The 22,540-nt window shown below is 41.6% G+C and overlaps 1 protein-coding gene across 1 annotated transcript in view; it reads right to left on the bottom strand.

The window, feature by feature from the left end:
- Window positions 1-806: 806 nt before the first annotated feature.
- Window positions 807-22,540, bottom strand: part of TNFRSF21 (TNF receptor superfamily member 21) — a 72,305-nt gene continuing 50,571 nt past the window's right edge. The window contains exons 5-6 of the mRNA XM_080666671.1: window positions 4,025-4,253; window positions 807-2,216 (exon numbers count right to left, since the gene is read on the bottom strand). Of these exons, the coding sequence (XP_080522797.1) occupies window positions 1,987-2,216; window positions 4,025-4,253 (459 nt within the window). The 3' untranslated portion in view covers window positions 807-1,986. The remainder of the gene's footprint in view (window positions 2,217-4,024; window positions 4,254-22,540) is intronic.

Below are 22,540 nucleotides of genomic sequence, written 5' to 3'. Positions count from 1 at the left end.
CACATGGGGGCAGGATCTTTGACCACATGGTGGCAGCCATCTTGTGTGTTGGAGTGATGGTCAATCTGCATATTACTCTTTTATTAGATAGGATAGAGGCCTGGTGCACAGGTGGAGACCAGCTGGTTTGCCCTAAAGGGTGTCCCGGATCAGGGTGGGGGTTCCCTTGGGGCGTGGGGCAGCCTGGGCGAGGGACCTGTGGTGGTTTGCAGGCCGGCCACGCCCCCTGGCGACCCAAGTGGAGGCCCTGGTATCTGGGGTTTATTTATCTTCTACAATTGAAACTTTGTAGCCTGGAGCAGAGCCAAGCCTTCTGCTTGCTCCATGGCAGCAGCCATTTCTGTTGGGATTTATGTATCTTCTATCATTGAAACTTTGTAGCCTTAAGCGGAGGCGTGGGCAGGCCAGGGTGTGCGGAAAGCTTGGCTTCCTCCATCACCTAGCCTCCTACTCTTTCCAGCTCCGTGGCTGCCACCATTTCTGTTTGGATTTATATATCTTCTATCATTGAAACTTTGTAGCCTTGAGTGGAGGCCTGGGCTGGCTAGGGTAGGTGGAAAGCTTGGCTTCCTCCATTGCCAGGGAAACCCAAGGCTCCCTCCTGCTCTCTGTGGCCGTAGCCATCTTGGTTGGGTTTATTTGCATATTCGCTCCTGATTGGCTGGTGGGCGTGGCTTGTGGGTGTAGCGGAGGTACGGTCAATTTGCATATTACTCTTTTATTAGATAGGCTATTTTCTCAAGAGATGAATCAGAGTTATAACATGAGCACATGTACAAGGCAAGGATTCAATATACTCAGACTACTCAGGTAACAAACACCTAATATTTATTAATAAATTAGTACACTTGAAGGCATTTTTCTGATATCAGTCCCTCACCACTATCCACAAACCCCGCCCACACAAAGGGAGTCCACACCACCTTTGATTTAGAATCTGACAACTGAGCATTAGAGAGTATGTTTATAAATGGGAGCAGAGGTGCAAATATATTAGACAAGAGCTCTTACAGACAGCTGCAGCCACTTTTAATTGACGTGAATGAATGATGCAGGAATCCCACCGAGACCAAGGCCTTGATCCAGGGCAAACTGGACCTATCAACTACGTGTGGATAAAAAAACAAACTTTGAAAGCAAAGCAGGGCAAATTCCTTATGGAAAAGGTGCCCTGGCATTCAGTTGTGACCTTCCAAAGTGCAGCAATATGTTCCCGAAAGCTTGACCCCTAAAAGATGAAGTTCAAGTTCTTTGGTGGTCCAATTGTTAAGCCACTTAAATAGCAGGTCCTGGTGGCTTGAGGATTTCACGTCTCCAGCCCAGAGCGCATTAGTGTAAGAGGAGGACAAGTAATCAAGCATTCTACACGGTGTCCAGGTGAAAACCCGACAATTGGCAACGGTGTGGTCAAGTTTCGGCCACGAGTATGAACAACACAACAAGGCATATGAAAAAGACAACGCAACATGTCATTGAATTACAGTAACTCGACGGTGTCTTACATGTCCTTCACCCTTAAGAAAATTCGCAAGTGACAATCATAAAAAATGGTAAGAATAAAAAACATAAATGTGGATGTTGAGACACGCAGACCACTGACAGAATTCACAGGGCGCCATCACACTTCTGAAGAGGCTCACAGTCCGGTGCGCTGGAGAGTCTCAATGCGTTTGTGCTACATGAAGTGAACGTAAAGTGCGCAGAACAACTTGGAAAATACGTAAGAAGGCAAAACAGAGAAAATATGGAACCTAAAAAACTTTAGTGGTGGGTATTTTGCAACAGTTATATCTTGAAAAGATTTATAAACTAACTTCCCAGAAGGGGGAAAAAAAAAAAAAAGGAAAGAACTCAAAAGACTGGCCATATACTCTGTTACACACACACACACACACACACACATACCAAAAGCAACAACAACAACAAGAAAACCAACCACCCTGACACTAAGATGAGTAACTTCCAGAGTGCAGTCTCCCCTGCGTCCTACAACAGGTCGGGAAGATGGCTATAAACAGAGTCTAGGAGGGTCTGGCTGGCTTCCTGGCTCTTGACGCCAATAATCTCAAATAGCCGGTCCAGCTTGTCCTCAGCCTGAGGAATCTCTTCAATCACACGCAGCTCCTCAGGATTCAGAATGTGGAGCATGTCATCAAAAATAGGCTGCAAGTCACAGGGGTCCAGGCGTACCTGCCGCAACACCGTGTCCTTCTTTTCTGCACAGGGAAGAGAGAACAGGGAAGGGGACAGAGGTAAAGGGACTGTGCTGCGGGCCAGGGAGGACAGCTAAGAGTGACAGCTACTCTCTCCCCAGGCTGTCCCCAACCTACCACCCCAAGGTGAGTGAGGGAACCTCTGGCATATTGTGAACAACACAGGAGTTTTTACTTGCATTGCATGTAAGAAAACAAAACAATATTTGCCTAATAAAGATCAGAAAAGGATCTGCTTCAATGGATTGTTGATGTGCGTGTCTTTTAACAGGACCTTTGCCTATCCCTAAATGCCTTCTAAATTCTTCTAAAACTCAGAAGAAAAATACTATAATACTTTTTTAAAAATCTGAAAAACTACCCCCCCAATACTTTACTATTTTCCCCATCAGTAGTTGGTTCACTAAACAAAAGATCTCAACCCACCTTTTCCCCCTGTTTATTCCAAGTCAATGTAATCTAATTATATGACTGTCTAATTATGATGCCATATTTTAAAACTGAACTGCTAAGAGCAAAAATACATACATAAGAAAATAATGCTTCTTGGGTCATGCCTTACAATGGGGTGAGAAACTATAACTTATCTATATACATAAAAGCCTAAGTTACAGTTTGACCAGTAGCTATGACATGCAATGATCACCAGGGGGCAGATACCCCAACCAGTAGGTTAGGTTGATGTTAGGGCCCTATGAGCCCCGAATCTGGTTCACCTGCACCCCAGACCCAGAGAGGAGGGAGCGGGGAGACCAATTCCTCACGGAATCGGCCGTGGGTTAGCTTGCTGCTGGGGCCCTGTCAGCACCAAATCTGGTTCACCCGCACCAGATTCCTTTTCAATGTGCACGAATCCGTGCACCGGGCCACTAGTTATTTTATAAAAAGCTTTCTCACTTGGCCGGCATGGCTCAGTGGTTGAATATCGACCTATGAACCAGGAGATCATGGTTAGATTCCTGGTCAGGGCACATGCCTAGGTTGTGGGCTCAATCCCCAGTAGGGGGTGTGCAGGAGGCAGCCAATCAATGATTCTCTCTCATCATTGATATTTCTCTCCCTCTCTCCCTCTCCCTTCCTCTCTAAAATCAATAAAAATATTTTTTTAGAAAGCTTTGTCTAAAATATAACACAAAATATAAATATTTTACATAAGTAAAAATTAGATAAATATAAATATGTAAAATATTTAAATATAAGTATGTAAAATAGAACATATTTTAAAATAAACATAAAATTATAAAATAGAACATAAAATATAACCCTTCACTAAAATATAACTGGAATTAAACAAACTAGGAAATTCCTAGCAAAATATCTGTCATCGATATAGTGTGCATGTTAATTCCTAACCCTGCTATTAAAAACTGAAAGTGGCAAATTCTGTACCAAAAGTACCAATCCATAATGCTTAAAATATTGTTATTTACAACTAAGCTTAACAGTGAATTTTAATTCAAGTCACTAAAACCTATACTTCAGCCACTCAAGAGAGGCTAATGCTTTAAATCTGTGGGTTCTGCAAGCTTGGTAAATAATTTTCAGAAAACCTGCCAGACTACATTTCATCGGACCTTTTCTGAAACACACGTTTGATAGCATCATAAGGATCAAGGTTGACGGGCACTCCCGGAGCACAGGATCTCAGAAAGGCAGCCAGGCTGTCAAGAGTTTCCACGTAGATCCCCACTGGCTACCGACATGATTTACCCCGGGCTAGCCTTATCACATTGTTGGGACAGGTTCTCTAGGCCAGTGGCAGCGGCAGGGAGTCGTGCTGAGGCTCTTTGAGGAAAGCTTCATGTCTGTACCTTTGGTAATAAAGGAGCCCGTCCTGCTCAGCGCAGAGGAGCCACTGGATGTGGAGTCGCAGCGAAGGAGGGGCTCGGACTCATCCACGAAGAAGCCCTTGCTCTTCTCCAGCGGGGAGGGCTCCACGGTCAGGAGGGTGGAATTCTCAAGTTTCGGGTTGGGGCTGGGGATGGGGCTTGGGCTAAGTGGGCTGGGGCTCATCGGGAGAGCCAGTTTGTCGGCATCCAGCTGTGGGAAGGAACAACAAAAAGAATGTGTTTAATTATATACTTAAAAATTATAGAGAAAGAAAATGAAATTAAAATTTTCTCAGATGCTTTTCTGTCTCATTTAATATTTTATAGATAAATTCTCCCATTGACGGTCCTTACTAACTTATCATATTATTGTTAAACACTCACAAACTCACCATACACAACACTTGAAAAAAAATTTTTATTGATTTTTTAGAGAGAGAGAAAGGGAGAGGGAGAGAGAGAGAAACATCAATGTGGGAGTGGAACCTCAATGGTTGCCATCTGCACACTCCTACTAGATAGAGCTCAAAACCTAGGCATGTGCCCTGACCAGGAATCGAACTAACAACCTTTCAGTGCATGGGATGATGCCCAACCAACTAAGATGCACAGGCCAGGACCACACAGACTTTTAAACCCTTCAAAAACATACATAAGAATATGTATGAGCATTAAAAATCCGGAAGCATATATATCGAGCTGTCACCTCATAGGAGTAGAACTGGACAGCGAACAAAGGGGAAGATCTCCAACTTACAATGTAATTTTGTAGAGCTAGAAAAGGTCTTAGATAATAACTGGTATAGTCCTCTCTGATATGGTTTGAATTATGTCCCTCCACCCCCAATTCATATGTTGAAGCTGTAACTCCCCATATCTCAGAATATGGCTGTATTCAGAGATATAGCCTTTGAAGAGGTAACTGAGCCCTGGCCAGGTGGCTCTCAGTTGGTTAGAGCGTTGTCCAGATATGCCAAGGTTGTGAGTTCAATCCCCAGTCAGGGCACATACAAGAATCAACCAATGAATAAATAAATAAGTAGAAAAATAAATCAATTTCTCTCTTTTTCTCTCAAAACAATAAAATTTTAAGAAAATCTTAAGGAGATAATGGAGGTACAATTGGGTGCTAATCCAATATGACTGGTGTCCTTATAAGAAGGCACAGACACACACAGAGGGAAGATCATGTGAAGACACAGGGGGAAGACGACATCTTCTCCGAGAGAAGCCTCAGAAGACACCAACCTGACACCTTGATCTCAAAGGTCTAGCCTTCAAAATTGTGAGAAAATAAATTTCTGTTGTTTAAGCTTCCCAGTCTGTGCTACTTGCTTATGGAAGCCCTAGCAAACTAATTACACCCTCTCTTTACAAGTAAGGAAACCGAGGCCTCCAGAAGTGACTTAATTAAGGACTCCCAACCAGTGAGTGCCAGAACTAAGTCTAGATTCTAGGTTTCCTGATTTCCATTCCAAACTAGCTCAGGAATTAAAATTGTTGGAACGAACGAGAACAGAGCACCCAAAGCATGAACATGAAGCTTGCCTTCCGTAGTGAGCACCTGAGAGACAATAACAGAAAGCAAACACGAGATGGTTCAGATGGAGAGAGTGAGCTTCATGGCCCCTTGGGCTGGTGTGCAGACAAGAATCAAAGCAGGATGACAGCATGCTGCAGCTTTGGCCAGGCGAGGTAGAATCAAGGCTGTACCCGGTGTATAGTGGAGATGGGGGAAGTCGTAGCATTATCACCCCATTTTACAGGTGAAATGACAGAGAGGTCACACAGCTACTGGGAGAAAACCAGTGTTCATCTCAGGTCTGCCTGCCACCTCTACACAGCCCTGTCGTTTGACACTACACTTCAGAACTCTGGCAGGTACTTGTGGTATTTTCTAGTCCATCGACTTTATCTTTTCATTGGTTCTTCTGGCATGGATGAAAATCTGGGAGCAGGTCACACAGGGAAGGGTTCAGGGAGTGATGAGCACTCTTTTCAGAGCTGTTAATCACTACTCATTAGAACCCTCATGACTTCACTCACACAAGTCAACTTCAAGTTCCTCAGCCAAGAAGACATTGACCCACCTTTCAAAGCATCACGTTGAATAGTTGTAAAACACACAAAGCTAACACAACTGCATCTTTTACAACCTTTAAGGCCTAAGAAATTCTTGCAGCAGACTGCAGATTCTGAAGACCACTGATTACCTCACGTCTAATGTTGTTCCAAGAGCATTTTTCCTCTGTACAACCACCCACACCTCACTTTTGCTTCCAGTGCAAGTTTAAGACTTGGGAAACACGCATTCCCAGCGGCCCCCATCTGATCCACAGACAAGTTTTATGTATATGCTTTTAACATTTTATTTCAATAGGCCCTGGCATGTGCCCCTGCTCCCTGCAAATGCACATGGCCATTCATGCCAATACACGGTTTTTATTCACTCAGACAAAGAGCACTTGTCTACACTCTGGTTCTCAGGGACATTACATTGGACAACATGGTCAGTCAATATAGTGCACTATTCTTGCTTAAAAAGAAATTCCCACCCACAAATCACATGGTAACAGGCTAAGAAATAAGATGTCCACCCACCTATTTCCTGAACTCAGTTCAAAACTTTAAATATTTAACCCCCTCCCCCACTTTCGCCAAAGGACTAATCATGTGATTTCCAACATAACTTGGAAAGACAGAATGCTGATGTGATGCTCTCCTGTAATTAGAAATGAGTCAAGTAAATATGAAAATGCCCCTAGGAATTGTTTTAGCATCACCACACTGGAGCTAAGCTAACATCTACCACTAAAGCCAGAGACCATGACAATCATCTTTCTAGAAAATCTATTCTGCTACTAAGGATACCCAGTAGCTGGTTGCATTAGAGACTTCTCTAAAGTTATATGCATTTTTCCCTCTAAGAAAAAAAAAAATTGATCCTAGGGACTTACTTTTTTCCTCTTTACTTTAATATTTACAATATCCCCCCCAAATTCGTTTGCAACACAGCATGTAACTCAAGCACTGTGTTACCTATGGTAGCTCTCATCGGGATATTTGGAATCAATGAATTCTTTATTTTATTAACTCAGAAAGTCCTTGGTTCAGTATTGAGTTTATAGCAACTGAAGAACACTTATAATAAGATTTAGAAACTAAAAGAGAAGACAGATATTCTAAACAAGAAAGCCAGATTTCCACAGAAGAGGGTCTTTTCTTACAAAAGCTTTGAGCATAAACTTTTCAAAACAGTCACAAAATGAGTAACTTAATTTATTCCTTATGCTTCTTTGAGCTTTCCAAATTCTCTGCAGGGACATATTAACTTTATAATTAAGAAAACAATAAATGTTATTTTTGAAAGCAGTCACCACTGATAAGTATACTTTCCTTCTGCTAACTTGAAAATGTTGTGGCCGCAGCCTCTTTTATTTATATCGGTAGCCAAGAAACAGGATAGTTGGAAGAGCATCTACTTGGTGAGCTCCTCTCTATACTTTTGTTAAATGTTCACGGGCACAAAAGGGCAACACCCCCTCCCCCCCAACTTCTTGCAGTCAGGCAGATATTAAGATGTAAAGAAGGGCCCTGGGAAACTGGGCCAATGAAGGAAATGTATCCACCAGATATCTGAAGGCCCTTTGGAGAAATGTGAAAAGTACGGTTCTTTTTGTTTTATAGCCATGAGGTAATCGTGCTAACTTGGAAGACTCAATTGAGAAATGAGGTAGAGAGACAGTAAGACAGACCAAAAGGGGAGGGGTCAGGGATAATAAAGAAAGAACCAGCCCAAAACAGATAGTTCTATTGTGGAAACTTCAAGAGCATGTACTATATTTTGGCCAAATGAGCCCCAAATGTCCTTCTGATTAGTTTCTTTCCATGGAAGTACACTTAGTCCTTCCAGAGGCTGCAGCTATTAGTCCAACCTGATATGGGAAGAGATAAATGGTTCCCCTGACTCAACAGCTGAGTCACACGTAGAGGAGCTCCACTGTTGACCTGACCATCTTCCTTTGATTTCCAGAGCCACTGAGAATGAAGAACCATCCAAATCAGTGAGTAAACGGGGTGTTGACTGAAATGTGTGAGCTTGAACGCCTCTGGGCTACGGAGGTTTGTAGCTGTGTTTATGAGAACAAGGATTTAACTTGTACTTGCGTTGTACTGGAATGAGCCTTTTCCAGTTGTGTCCTAACAACACTCACTCCTACCTCAACCAGAGCCCCCAAACTGAGTGCTCACTCTGGGTGCTCCACCAAATCACAACCAGAAACCGAAGCTGGAGCTTAAGTCTCCTCTTTTCATATCAAACCAAACGACCACTTCCCGGTTGCCTGGCCTTCCCTAAGATGCTAGGAAATGGAAGGTCAAGTGTGTCTCTAGCCTCTCAGGAGGGTGGAGCCGGGAATGGTAAAAGCAAGTCCTTCCAAGCTTTATCCAAGAAAAGGGCGGTATGTACATGAAACAAGATTTTGAGAGCACTTTTCTTCTCTCCTAAGAGCTAGCTGCATTCCTGAATATATTCTACCGACATGAATGCGCCCAGAACACTGGCTCAGAGCTATCTTTTCAGCATGCATTTCATTTTCCCCACAGTCAACTCCTAAAAACCAAAGTCATGAAAATCCTGGAATATCATTGCAAGGGAAGGTGTGATCTTAGAAAAACCATTTCCTTCTGCAGACCTGTTTCCCTGTTTCTAAACGAAAAAGTCTAGACAAGGTCATCTCTGTTCAAATTATGTCATTTATTGTTTGTCTTCCTATTGCTATTTCATTCTCTACTCCCATCCCAACCCCCACCCCAAATTCCTTTCTCCTCCAAGTTACCGCCAACTGGTTCACTCAACTAAGGTTTACCTCCGAGTTAATTTCAATTACTACCCAATTACAATCTCCCTGTGGATGCACAATCTGTTTTCATAAAACTAATTAACAACTTTGATGCCTCAGTAACCCCCTGAAATGAAGCAGTAATTACCCAGCCTGGGTGCTCCTTGCCAATCTGCTAAAATGATTCAACTTAACCCCCTGGCTCCTGGCACTGTCCATTTGGATTCCAGGAGACACCCCTTGTCCTCTCTGCAGCCAGATATGCCTGACAGACTCAAAAAGAAAGCTTCTTAGAGTCAAAAGTCACCCTTTCAACTAAACTTTTCCTCCGGGCCTCATCTAACACTTAGAAAAATTTCTATCACTTTAATAATGGTTTTTAAAAGGCTATCCACTAAATTCAATGACAACCAATTGCTATTCCATCTGAGTTGACCAGCTTGTTACACAGATCCAGTATACGAAAAGGGACTTTAAGAAATAGGCCATTATTAATACTGTGCAAAATGATCCAGCATGAAATATATGTAATCCGTTTGCTGTTAAGGTAGCTTTTTATTAGCTCCATTTTACAGATGAGAAAACTGATGCTCTAAGTCTTAAGAAGTTTAAGTAACCCATGCCGAAACCGGTTTGGCTCAGTGGATAGAGCGTCGGCCTGCGGACTGAAGGGTCCCAGGTTCGATTCCGGTCAAGGGCACGTACCTTGGTTGTGGGCACATCCCCAGTGGGAGGTGTGCAGGAGGCAGCTGATCGATGTTTCTCTCTCATCGATGTTTCTAGCTCTCTATTCCTCTCCCTTCCTCTCTGTAAAATATCAATAAAATATATTTAAAAAAAAAAAAAAGAAGTTTAAGTAACCCAATTAAGGTCACAAAGCCCCAGGATTCAAGATCCGGTTGGTCAAATTTCAACTAATCCTCTTTGCTGAGCCTTGTCACTTCCCTGTCTGGAACCACTGCATTTAGGGATATTGACAAACCCTATAAACTCAATATGAAGAGTCTAAGGAGCTGCCCTGGCCCCTTAGCTAGAGGGGAGGGGTCAGAGACAGGGTCGGCAAGGATCTGTCACTCAATGGCAGAGCTTACACCCCAACTGGTTCAATGCTTGGAGACAAAGATGAGAGATTTCGTAAATACCAATCACTTCAACTGTAGCCAATAACTTTGTTGTCTATTTGAAAACTAGAGGCCTGGTGCATGAAAATTCATGCACTGGAGGGGAGGTCCCTCAGCCCGGCCTGCCCCCTCTCACAGTCTGGGAGCCCTCAGGGGCAGGAGGCGATGTGGTGATCAGAGGATGGCGACGCCCCCATCACACCTCTGCTGCTGCCATTGCCTGCAGCGCTAGCCGCTGCCAGCCCTGGTTACCTGAGCCTCGGGCAGCCCTGGGCAGCTGGGCAGCCACCATCCGAGGCTTGCCTGCACGTCGGGATGGCCCAGGGCAGCTAGGGGGCTGAGAGAACTGGGGAACTCCGGAGGCAGGCACACGGAGACTGGGTGCCACCATCTTGTGGCTATGGGCACCGTCATCTTTGAGGGCGTGGCAGTCAATTAGCATATTCCCTCCTTATTGGCTGTGGGCGCCACCATCTTTGTGATGGTGTGACAATTAGCATATTCCCTCTTTATCAGATTATTAGATAGGATATTTCAGATCCCAACAGACCAGTGACTGTTTAAAAAACAAATTCCATTTCTATTAAAGGTTTATCTCAAAGGAATTAATACATAAATAAATATATAACTACAACTATTTAAAGATTATAATATCTAAAGCTTGTTTCCCCTGCTTTCCCAGCTGCTCATGTAAATGAGATTTCATGACCTCCTGTAGGTCTACGTAGGTAAGTGCAATTGAGCTCCAATAAAAACAAGCATTATTCTCCTTGCCCTATAAGCATCTCTTGATATCTAAATCTATTCAGTGTGTTCTTATAAGAATTCAGATCATGAGGAATGCTTTGTTATCCAAATCCAGGATTATAGCTATAAACGAGGGTTCAGATAATCAGGGTTACCAGCCCTGATACCAAGGAAAATACCTATAAAAAATGATTTCTCCCTTAAAACAAACAAACAAACAACAACAAAAAACACAAATACACTGCCCCAACAAAAAAAGAAAAATCGAGGCAGGTTTCTATAAAATCCTAAATGATAGTTTTACAGGCGGTGTTGGTGAAATTGGACCTTGGTTCTTGAGTTTGTTTGGCAAAGAAAGAGTTCAGAGCCAAGAACTCAAATTATGAGAGCAAGTTATTCAGAAAGTTAGAGGTAATAGAAGGGCCCTTGAAGCTTAGGAGAGAGAAAGACAGAGGTTAACATTCCTGGAGGTTTTAAAGGCTGATTGTTTAGGGGGAGGACCTCAACACAATACTCATCAGCTTTATGCTAATGCGCCAAAATCAGATGTATTCCCCCGACTTCATCCGTCCTCAGGTGTGGTTGACACAAATGGCACTAACTGGATTTCTGTTATCTCCTGAGTAGGGTGATGTACATTATTTACCCTCTGGTTGGGAAGAAGTGTAAACCACTTACTCTTAAGTGTCCTTGCTTAAGGAAGATAGGACTTGGCAGTTTATTAGATGGCTATAAACTGCTTGTCTGTTTAACTGTCTCAGTTTCCCTATCCCACTTGTCCTGCCTTACCAACCTGTCTCAATAGGAGACAATGATTTTAGATTCTTCTGAGAGTGAATTCTTGTTAAACCCATCCCAGAGTAGGGATTTGGGCAAGGATAATCCACAGAGTAGGGATTTGGGCAAGGATAATCCACATTTACTCAGCATAATTTTTGCAAACAAAAAGAAAAAAGTTGAAGAAAATAAGCAGATGCTAATTTTTAAACTTTTTTTTTAAAGAGTTAGGTCAGTGGTCAGCAAACTCATTAGTCAACATAACCAAATATCAACAGTACAACGATTGAAATTTCTTTGGAGAGCCAAATTTTTTAAACTTAAACTTCTTCTAACGCCACTTCTTCAAAATAGACTCGCCCAGGCCGTGGTATTTTGTGGAAGAGCCACACTCAAGGGGCCAAAGAGCCGCATGTGGCTCGCGAGTCGCAGTTTGCCAACCATGGAGTTAGGTTATCAGTTATCAGAAATTTGGAGGAAGTCTTAGAAATGAACATATGAACTACAAATATACACTCACATATATAAAGCAAAATTATAAAATGCAAAGAATTACTGAATCTAGCTGATAACGTTTATAGGTGGTTGTTGTACTGTGCTTTCAACTTCGTTTTGTAAGTCTTATTTTTAAAACTCAGGAAAATAAATTTAAAACATGAGCTAAGAGCCAAATAACCTTATGACAAAAATTCCCCAAACATTTCCTAGTCTTTTCATTGTTTAGGCTTTTGTTGTCTTTCCTTCTTTTTTCTTCTGCCCAGCCCAGATCACAGGAAAGGGAGCAAGGAGTGCTTCCATTGTATAGGTAGGGAACAGCACTGACACTTAAATCTAAAATCATCCATTGGCAAGTAGACATTGTTGACCTTACGCTGTCTAGATCTCCCTGAGGTCATTGTAACACAGTCCAATAAGCCAAGATAAGTGGAATAGGGAAACTGAGACAGATAAGCTGAACAAACTGACAGAACAATTTACAGCAGATACAGCCTTCCTAGAGCTAACATGAGGCCTCAGTTGTATTTCAGCTCCAGATCCAGAAAAGCAGCAAAACCAGGTGGGTGACACCAGGACCAGCTGCCATGACTAATGATAGTCACGGACACTGACCAGCCCTGGAGGAGCACACCTAGAAAACTGACTAATATTCTGCTGAAACCCTCCCCTGAAACCTCACCTGAGATTCCTGCCTGGGAGAAAGAGATAAAGCCTCAAGACAAAGTACCTATTTCATGCTCTCTCTTTGGGGAGCAGCCCCGCTATTCCCCTTTTCACTCTTCTTCCCCCACAGGCATGCATTTTCTAAACCCTAAAGGTCCCCACAAGGCTTGAACCAGGGGAGCAATGGGCAGCAGCAGCTGGCAGCTTGTACCAGGCTAACCCCTGGCCCTGATCCCAAGGTCCCTTTTCTCTGATTTCCCAGACAGCGAGGGCAGCCTACCATGGGCTCTCCTGTTGCTTCTTCTACGCCAGTGGTTCCCAACCTTTTTCTGGCCATGCCTCACCTAAGCAGCTCTAAAGTCCTGATGCCTCCCATGTGACATATGGTTCTTATTATTCAAAAAGTGAACTCCTATTCACGTGGAGGTAGCCTAAAAGCCATTAACTTGGTCTAAACAAGCTTTCAAAGAACATGGCATCCATGAAAGAGAAAAATAAAAGCGTGAAAGGACAGTTGAAGTACTGAGGAAGAAATCACTAATAAATTGTTAATAATAATAATAATATGAAGTGATATGAAAAGGTAGCAAATAAAGTTTCAAAACATATAATAGAGAACTGAAATGTATAAATTTCACAAAATATATTTGTATACTGTATATGAGGCCCTTAGAACCACAAGAAATGCAAAAAAATTCACTGTTAATAACTCATTCTCGAATTGCCCCCCTTAAAAATCAAATTGTCCCCCTGTGAGGCATGTGCCCCACATTGGGAACCACTGGCCTACGCTAAGCCCTTCCTTGTTTTACCTCCCCAGCTTTAATAAATGTTCCCTCATCGTCACCTGGACTCGCATTGTGAAATTTTTCCCACACAAAGTCAAGAACCCACACGCTACTTACTGGCTGGCCTTGGCAGACCCACCAAGGGCCAGATCAGATCCCCTTTCCGGTAACAATTGGAGATCATAGTGTAGAAGCTGGAATAAGAGTGAATGCCAAGTGCACCAGACCACAGAGGTTGCAGAACCCAATGAACACTATGCACTGCCCAGGTGAGTGGGGAGCAGAGCCTGCAGAGTGAATTCACCCAGCCTCAAGGGGCTCACAGGATTAACTTGACTGAAAACTGCCAAAAGGAGTTAGTTTTGTGTGTTTTTTTTAAAAAAAACAACACCCCTCACCCAAACTAGATCTGTCCAAGCATCGGATAATGAAAGGATTTTGTTTCAACTGCAACCTTACTTAAGACTACATTTAAACTTTAGCCCAGCCTAGCTGGCCATAGTGTGTTTCTCCCTTAAGTGCCCCAAACCCAGGTGAAGGTAGCTGCTCTAGTCTTATGTATACAGAATACTAGTATGTCATCTGCGAATTCTGATTACTTCTAAGAGTTAATTTCAAAAGGCTACAAATCCCAAAGCTACACATCCACCTACATTTAAGTCAAGGTGTGAGTGGCCAATCCTTGCCCTAAGCAAGAGAATTGTTCCTCTTCTGGAAGCCCGGGGAAACCACAGGAAGTCACACAAGTAGTGAGTGCTGTGCAGAGCTGCCAAAGCTGGTAAGAACCAGCCGGCTCTGGAGGGCGGAGGGCAGGGCGTGCCCAGCCCGGCTGCTGGTGCATGTATCTGCAAGCTGTCCGGGCCGCTGACATCCACAGTAAGGCTGCAGCCCTGAGCTGACTCACTGACTGACTAGCTTTCTCAGCAAAGCAGACTGGCTCCCTTGGTTCAGAGTCGGAGTCCACTCACATTCAGACGTACTGCTGAGCCTCTGAGAGCTCAGCTCCATGGAAACGTGAGGTTATGATGCTGTTGGAAATGATCTCGTGTGTCCTAAACTTGACTGAATGAGACATATTAGGAAGCCTTTCCACACAAAAGCCTCTGGAAAATTCTAACCACGAAAAAAGAAGTTGCACGAAGCATGCCATAAGACATTGTGGAGGATAGAAAGTTCACAGGAAACTCGTGACTTTGACCTAAGAAGGCTTGAGCTCATCTGTGACTCAAATGTTTTGAACTTGCCAAATGTGATTAGATTAGCATTATTTCATAAAACGGCCCATTGGATTCATGTCACCATAATTACACTATATGTGGTACACAATTCCAAAGGTTCAAAAGGGGATACCAAGAAATAGACTTCTCCCTCGCTAACCACTGACTTCAACCTCTGGCTTCAAGGTCTCAGCTACTCAGTTCCACTCCCGGGTGGTAACCACCATTACCAATTCCCTGTGTTACTTCCAGAAATACTTCCAGAAATACTCTACACTCACACCAATAAAGAGGTATGTATATTCCTCACCCCACCCCAAGCTCTTCCTTTTCATTTTTTACAATTTTTGTACATTCCTTCTTACAATATGTGACACAGTGTACACATTGTTCTACACTTCGCCTTTTCCCATTTAAAAGCAGTTTCTGGAGTTAGCACATAAAGATCTGAGTCACTCTTTTTGACAAGTTCATATTGTCTCACTGCATGGATGTTCCATGACTTTCATAACCAGCTCTCTATTGGAGGGCATTTGTGTTGCTTCGCCTCTTGTTATTACAAATGATGCTATAAGGAACACTTGTAGGACCTGTTGCTAGAAATGGAATATCGGTGGTCAACTGACAGTTACTCTGGTAGCTAACGCCAGATGGCCCTCCATGGGGACTGGGCCACTGCATATACCCATTATCAGTGGATGCATTCTTTCTCTGTTCCCTCACAACACAAGAATTTTCAAGGCCATACCTTTCCCTCTTTGCCAGTCTGAGTGGTTAAAATTATATCTCTGTAGGTTTCGATCAGAACTTTTCTTTTTAGGAACGAGGCTTAAAATCCGTATACATTTAAGAGCCTTTAGTATTTCCTTTTGTGTGAGCTACCTTGTTCACAGACTGCCCATTTTCCTTTTGGGTTGGTGTCTTAATTAATTTATAAAAGCTCTTCATTTTTTTAAGGAAATTAACCTGCAAATAACTTCTCCCAGTTATTTTGTCTTTAGATTTGCTTGTTTTCCAGCTCATACAGTTATTAAGTAGTTAAATCTTTCTTGTGTATTTTCTGTGTTTCATATCACTCTCAGAAGAGCTTTACCTACTATTGTAATTATAAAAAAAAAAAAAAAAATTCCCATTTTTTCTCTAGTAGTTTTTGGGTGATAAGCCACTCTAATGAGTGGTCATTCCAGCTTATCCCCTGACTCAGCCCAACTGTGGAGAAATCAAAATTCCCTCTGTGACAATTTTTTCATGGGAAAATCATGAGTGATAGCTGTTTCAAGGAAATAGTGAGGGAAAAGCAATTTAAATGTTGAAATTAATTGGTATATAATAAAACCTGCTACAATTCCTCATCAGCAAGTGTACCCACTATTAGCACTTGGGCTGTAACTCACAACCATGGGTGGAAAAGCTAGGCCAACAGTGGAAGCTACTAAGCTTTATCCAGATATGTTTTGGCTTTTAAAAATGAAAATATGATCTTCAGCCTTGATAACTGATGAAGAAAATATGCCTCTTTTCACAATATTGATTCTGATTTCTTCCCAATGAACCTTCTGAGAAAGCCAGGAAGTGTGTAGAATAACAGGATGAAAATGTCTCATCAACTGATAGACTCAGCCTTTTCTGAATGTTGAGCACATACATGTCTCCAGAAGAAAATAAAAGCCCACCTCAAATCCTCTATATAACAGTTTCACAGAATATATCCTAAAGGTTGGCTCACAAACCTATGACTCCTCTAAAAATGTCAGCATCTGGAGGGATGATTACATTTTTATTTTTTGGTGTGTGTGTATTTCATTTAGTATCTTCAATGCTTGGTGCAGGGCTCAAAATACAATGGGTGTTCCATGAATGTTTACTGAGTAAATTGCTTGTGTTAAACCATTTCATCCTTAAAGGCTACTGGAAAAAAAACGAGGCATGTGTGTTGGGAAGGGAGAGTACATCAATAGCAAGACCCCCAAAATCTGTTTCCCCATCTTTTCTTTTTGTAGCCTGAATACCTCAAGCTCAACTACTATATTTCATTAATTCTATGATGCATATTTTTTCACATTTTAACATCTCTGAAATAGGGATGTATCTTTCAACTATAATTGGCAGTATTTTGTTTTTATTTCTTAGCCTAGAAAGAAATAAAAATACTGCCACATAATGGCAGTATTTGGTACATTTTACAATTGACATGGCTTACAACAAAATGCAGAATACATTTTAATTTCATTACCTACCTATACCTCGCATGACCATGAAGCTTGCTAGATAAGCACAGATGTAAAGCACCTAGATGGTGTTTGGGACACAATAAATACTCAGCAAATAATGCTTCCCTTTCTCCTTAATGTGCATTATTGAAAGTAGAATGGTATTATTTGCTCTTGAGTATAAAAAAAAGAATGTGGAATTCAAATTCTAACATAGGATACACTGTACCCCTACTATATGTCAAGTGCAGGACTAGCCACTAATGCTCACTATATCTAGTATATACACTAGCTATCTTTGTATATATACTCACTATCTCTAGTCCTCACCAGATACTTAACAAGGCAACTACAAAAAAAACTGAGGCTTGGAGACACAATAGGATTTGCTCAAGGTCACACAGTGAGTTGCAAAGGCAAGATTCAAACCGAATCCTGAAGAACAAAATCAAACTCTTCAATTTGTCAGTCCCTTCCATTAGTTCTTGGAGATTCAAAATTCAAACTCAGCACTCAGACATGAAGTGGCACCTTATTCCTATACTTTTAATATTGCAGATCAGTGAAAGGTTTCTGAAAAGCTTGCGACTGAGCAAAACAAAACAAGATTCTGAGTAAGTCAGACGTTCTTTGCAGAATCAAAGGTTTGAGAAGCCCCTCGTGTGAAAAAGCAGGGAGGGGGGCTCCCTAGGCAGAAACCAGATGGGAAAGTCTTGGGGAAAAGACCAAAATACAGTCTTGAAAACACAGTCTGTTTGTTTTAATGACTTTCAAATCAACTCATGCATACCTGCATTGTTTTTTATGTGGGTGGGCTATTCCTGCTTTCTGATACTATCTTATATTTCCTCGTGCACCCACACTTCTATTTAACATTTGCTTATCCCACTGAATTGTAATCATTTGCACACATGTCTCAATCTCGGCTCTGGAGCTGTCGAAAGGCAGGGCCCACTTTTCTTCTTTACATTGTACCAGACCCCCAGCTGGTGCTCGACCAAAGGTCGTAGACTAACTGAAAAAAACCTTAAAAGATGATAAGAAGTAGTACAGCCTGAAATGTCATTCAAACTCTAAAGGCTTATTCACAGACATCACTTCTCTATGTACAATGACCACCTTACACACAAGCATCGTTCAGTGTACCTGGGCCTGTTATGTGTCAGCAATCCTTTTACAAGGTCTCCTCATCACCCCAGGAGTTCCCCAGAGCCGGAAGGCACACCCCACAAATTAAGTAACCTGACCTTAAATGGCCCTACCACAGAGGGCAGGGGCTAGATCCATGCAAGCTGAGCCAACATCTTAAGGTCTTAGGACAATAATGCCTATTTTATAATAGATGACCAACTGGCAAAGTGAAGACAAAGACAAATTGGAATAGCCAAGAAGCCAACAGTTAAGTGTACAGCTGGTATTTGCCTCAACTCGTCCTCACTACAGTGAATTTCTGAAAGTGGCTGGTCTCAGGCAGGTCTTGGGTAAGGACAGCTGCATCCTGCAGCTGGGAAGCAAAGCCCAGTAACCGTAGTTCCCTCTGGGGCAGAAGCCAAGACCATGCCCAGTGCTCTTCTGACTGTAAATCTCTCAGTTGATTTTACAGAGCGAAGCCACCCAGCCTCCAACAAAGAGTCTACTGTAGGAAAGAGAGAGAGAGAGAGAGAGAGAGAGAGAGAGAGGGAGAGGGAGAGGGGGGGGGGAGAGGGAGAGAGGGAGAGAGGTGGGGGGAGAGAGCTGTCTCTGAGATGTACTCCATGTGGTTTCTGGAAAGGATAAGATACCCTTAGAAAGAATCAAATCATTCTACCACATCCAAGTCAATAACAGCAACATTGGCTTCAGTTCCATTAACTGTTACATTACACTGTGGTTTTTATCTACCTAACCTTAAGGAAGGATGGAAGGAGGGATAAGATCAATTCTTTACACTTGTGAATCTCTGGTCAAAGCAGACAACTAAAGTAACACTTTGTATTATTTTAAATTAATGTGGTTGTTTTTAATATTATCATTTTTAAATGTACACAAAATTCCTTCTTCTTCCACTTTTCAAAGGGAAACAACAAAGGAACGCTGGAACTCAAATCCCACTAAGCATCACTTTAATACCTCACTTTTCTGCATCCCACAATTTAGCAAGCTATTACCTCATTTAATTCTGATAACACTTGAAGTCCCATTTTAAACAGAAAAATCTAAATCAATAAAAATGCAAACAAATTTACCCCCTTCAAGGTGTGTGTGTTTTGGTGGGGTTGTGGAGGGGGGGACTGCACTGATTAAGCCTATCTATATATACAATGTTTCAAAAAGAAAAAAGCATAAAAGGGAACCCAGACATTCAGTTGCTCAATTTTGTTTCCCCTTTCTGACAGCTATTGAAAGAACAGACTGTTATCTTCACACATACCATCACCTTTGTTTCTCCACTAGAGAAAACATTCCTGCCAGCCTAGGAACATTCGCCCAGGCAGAAGGAAATATTTACCACTGGCTAGAATGTCCGGTCCTTGGGTACTGAACCCAGATGGCAGCCCTTGTGCTCCACCGTGCACTTTAAGCAGCCTTGGAGTTGGGAGTACCTCCCCACCCGACACTAAGTAACCCTCATGGCAGGATTTAAAGGACCTATTAGTATGTGTATGAATTGGAGCTGTTAGAAACATTCCTCCATCTCTCTTACCTCCAGGGCCTGGGAATAACTGCAACTATTAATAGGACAGTCAGTAAGTGCTGACTGTGGGTCCTACCTAATTCTCACAACAGCCCACAGGACAGGCACTAATCCTGTTCCCATTTTCTCAGGGAAAAATGGAGGCAGAGAGGCCAAAGAATTTACCATAAAGTGAGAAGCTGCCAGACAGGAATTTAACCTGGCACACACCTCCACACTGATGTTGCCATCTGGAGTCTTAATGGCTTATTAGTTGTACATCCAGTACTCCCTCCTCCCACTCTTGTGGATTTACTCCCTTAAATTATATAGGTATGTCTAAATTTCTCCCATCAACTACTAACTACCTTGATGGCACTGACTGTCTTACTTATTCGTCTCTGCATTGCCCAAAGTGCCAGGTATATTATTGCATACATCATTTCTTATGTAATATAGATTTTAAAATATAATCACATCATCTCCTTTGCTGTTCAGCTGGGGAAACATAAACCCAGGCATGTCAGTTCTGAAGGAAAATAACTGTCAAGCTTCAATTCTATTTTGCAACTCTCCTTCAAAGACAACAGGCAAATCATGCAACTTATTGCTGGGAACCTGCAGGAAGTATCCTGTAGGCCAAAGAAGAACGATCACAGGTAGAAGTTGAAGCTGCAGGGAGAAAAGAAGAACCGCAGAAAATATTTATCTGCAGGTAAATCAACATGAAACCATAATAATTATGTGTTTTGGGGGTTAAGAAATGTGCAGTGTTAAAATTCATGACAAAAAAAACACACATAATGCAAGAAGACTAAACAGGACTAAAGTCTTCTGAGGCTATTGTACTGTTTGGAAACAGTAAGAAGTGCACATTTATAAAATGTTTCTCATAATTGAAGTCTGCATGTTGTAATCTCCATGGTATCCACACAGAGTAAAGTAAAAAATGTCTAACTGACAAGCTACCAGAAGAGAAAAAGTGGAATAACAAAAAATACTTGATCAACCCAAAAGAAGACAAGAAAGAAGAGGCGGGGGGGGGGGGGGGGGGCGGGGAAGGGCAGATAGGACAAATACAAATCAAATTATAAGAGAGCAGATTTAAACCCAAATATGAGTAATTACATTAAAAATATAACCACACTGAAATCCCCTAATTAAATGACAGATACTGTCAGACTAGATTTTAAAAAACCTTACATATATGCTACTTACAAAAGACTTTCTTTAAATAAAGCTACAGAAAAAAATCAAAGTAAATGGATAGGGATAAAAAAGATAATATACAATTTGGAATGTTGTGTTAGGTGTTTGTTTCATGTTTGTTTTTTAAATAGCTCTGGTCAACAATCAGTGATTCTCTCTCACCATTGATGTTTCTATCTCTCCCTCTCCTTTCCTCTCTGAATCAATAATATATATGTATATATTTAAAAACATAAAAAATAAAAAAAAAATGTTTAAAAAAAATAAATAGCTTTGGCCAAGTCCCAGTAACTTCCCATGATTGTCCCACTGCTGTGCTTTTGCTTCTAAATGCTTATGTCCTGGAAAGGGAAGAGTCATAATTCTAAAAGGCTGGGTTCACTTTAAATGTTTAAAGAAGAGGGTACATAAAAATGCATCTCATACCCAAGATAAAGAGTGACGTGGGTGAATGGTTAAGTGTGATGCAATATTATTCAGTGCTAAAAACAAATGAGCTATCAAGTCATGAAAAGACATGGAGGAAACTTAGGTGCATATCAGTAAGTGCAAGAAGCCAATCTGGAAAGGCTACAGACTGTATGATTCCACCTATAGGACATTCTGGAAAAGGCAAAACTATGGAGACAGTAAAAAGATCAGTGGTTGATGGGGGTGCAGTAGGGGGAAAGATATAAATAGGCAGAGCATAGAGCATTTGGGGGCAGTAAAAATATTCTGTATGATATTATAATGATGAATATGTGTCATTACACACTTGTCCAAACCCACAGAATGCTCAATACCCAGAGCGAACCCTAAGGTAAACTATGGGTTTGGATGATTATAATGTGTCAATGTAGGTACATCCTTGGTGAGGAAAAAAAAAAAAAAAAAAAAAGCCATACTGGTAATATTGATAATGGAGGAGTCTATGAATGTGTGGGAAATCTCTGTACTTCCTTCTCAATTTTGATTAAAACCTAAAACTGCTTCAAAAGGAAAAAAAAAAAAAAGGTCTAAAAAAGAGAGAGAGAGAGAACTCAAAGAACAGTGCACCAAAAAGTGAATTTTACTATATAATTTTTGAGTATAAAAAACATTTTTAATGAAAAAGTCAGGCTCTGAATGTGTTTAATTTAAAAATGGCTAATAGGCTGCCATGGTTAACAATGAACCAGCTGTTCTGGACAGAGGTCACTGGAAAGCACACTGGGGCTGATCTTTTGAGTGGAACATAACATAGGTACCTCATGAATAGGAACAAGCATTAACCATTTTTAAGCGCACATACACACGCAGTAGATTTTACACATTAAGAGTCCATTAGCTCCTGGGGCAAAGTCTCAAATCCCCAGCAGCACCACAATACACAAAGAATACAAATCCATCATAAGATGGGAAGAATCAGTCTCAATTATGCCCCCAGGGTTCTGATTCCTTGCTTGACTCTGACAGATCTCAGAGGTAAACTACGAGCCTACAGTTACATAGTGTGCAGTTAGTAAGATCTGGCAGCCAGAAATCCATGCTCGTTAGCTATTAAATTAGAGTCCAGAATGCTGCAGGACAAAGATGGACATTATTAAAATATGAAACAAGAAGCATAATATTGCCTTCTTAGCCTCCATCATAACACATAGGCTATACTAGCACCAAAAAGAAAGCTGTAAGATGCTTTGATGCCACTGTTTCATAGAAAATAACAAAAATTAGATATGAGATTTTTTATTTTTTATTTTTATTTTTTGTATTATATTTGAAATAGAGCGAGGAAAGAACTAAAAGGTGCAAG

Source organism: Plecotus auritus (assembly GCF_963455305.1).
Source record: "Plecotus auritus genome assembly, chromosome: 4".
Taxonomy (NCBI): domain Eukaryota; kingdom Metazoa; phylum Chordata; class Mammalia; order Chiroptera; family Vespertilionidae; genus Plecotus; species Plecotus auritus.
This window is presented reverse-complemented; position numbering and strand designations above follow the sequence as displayed.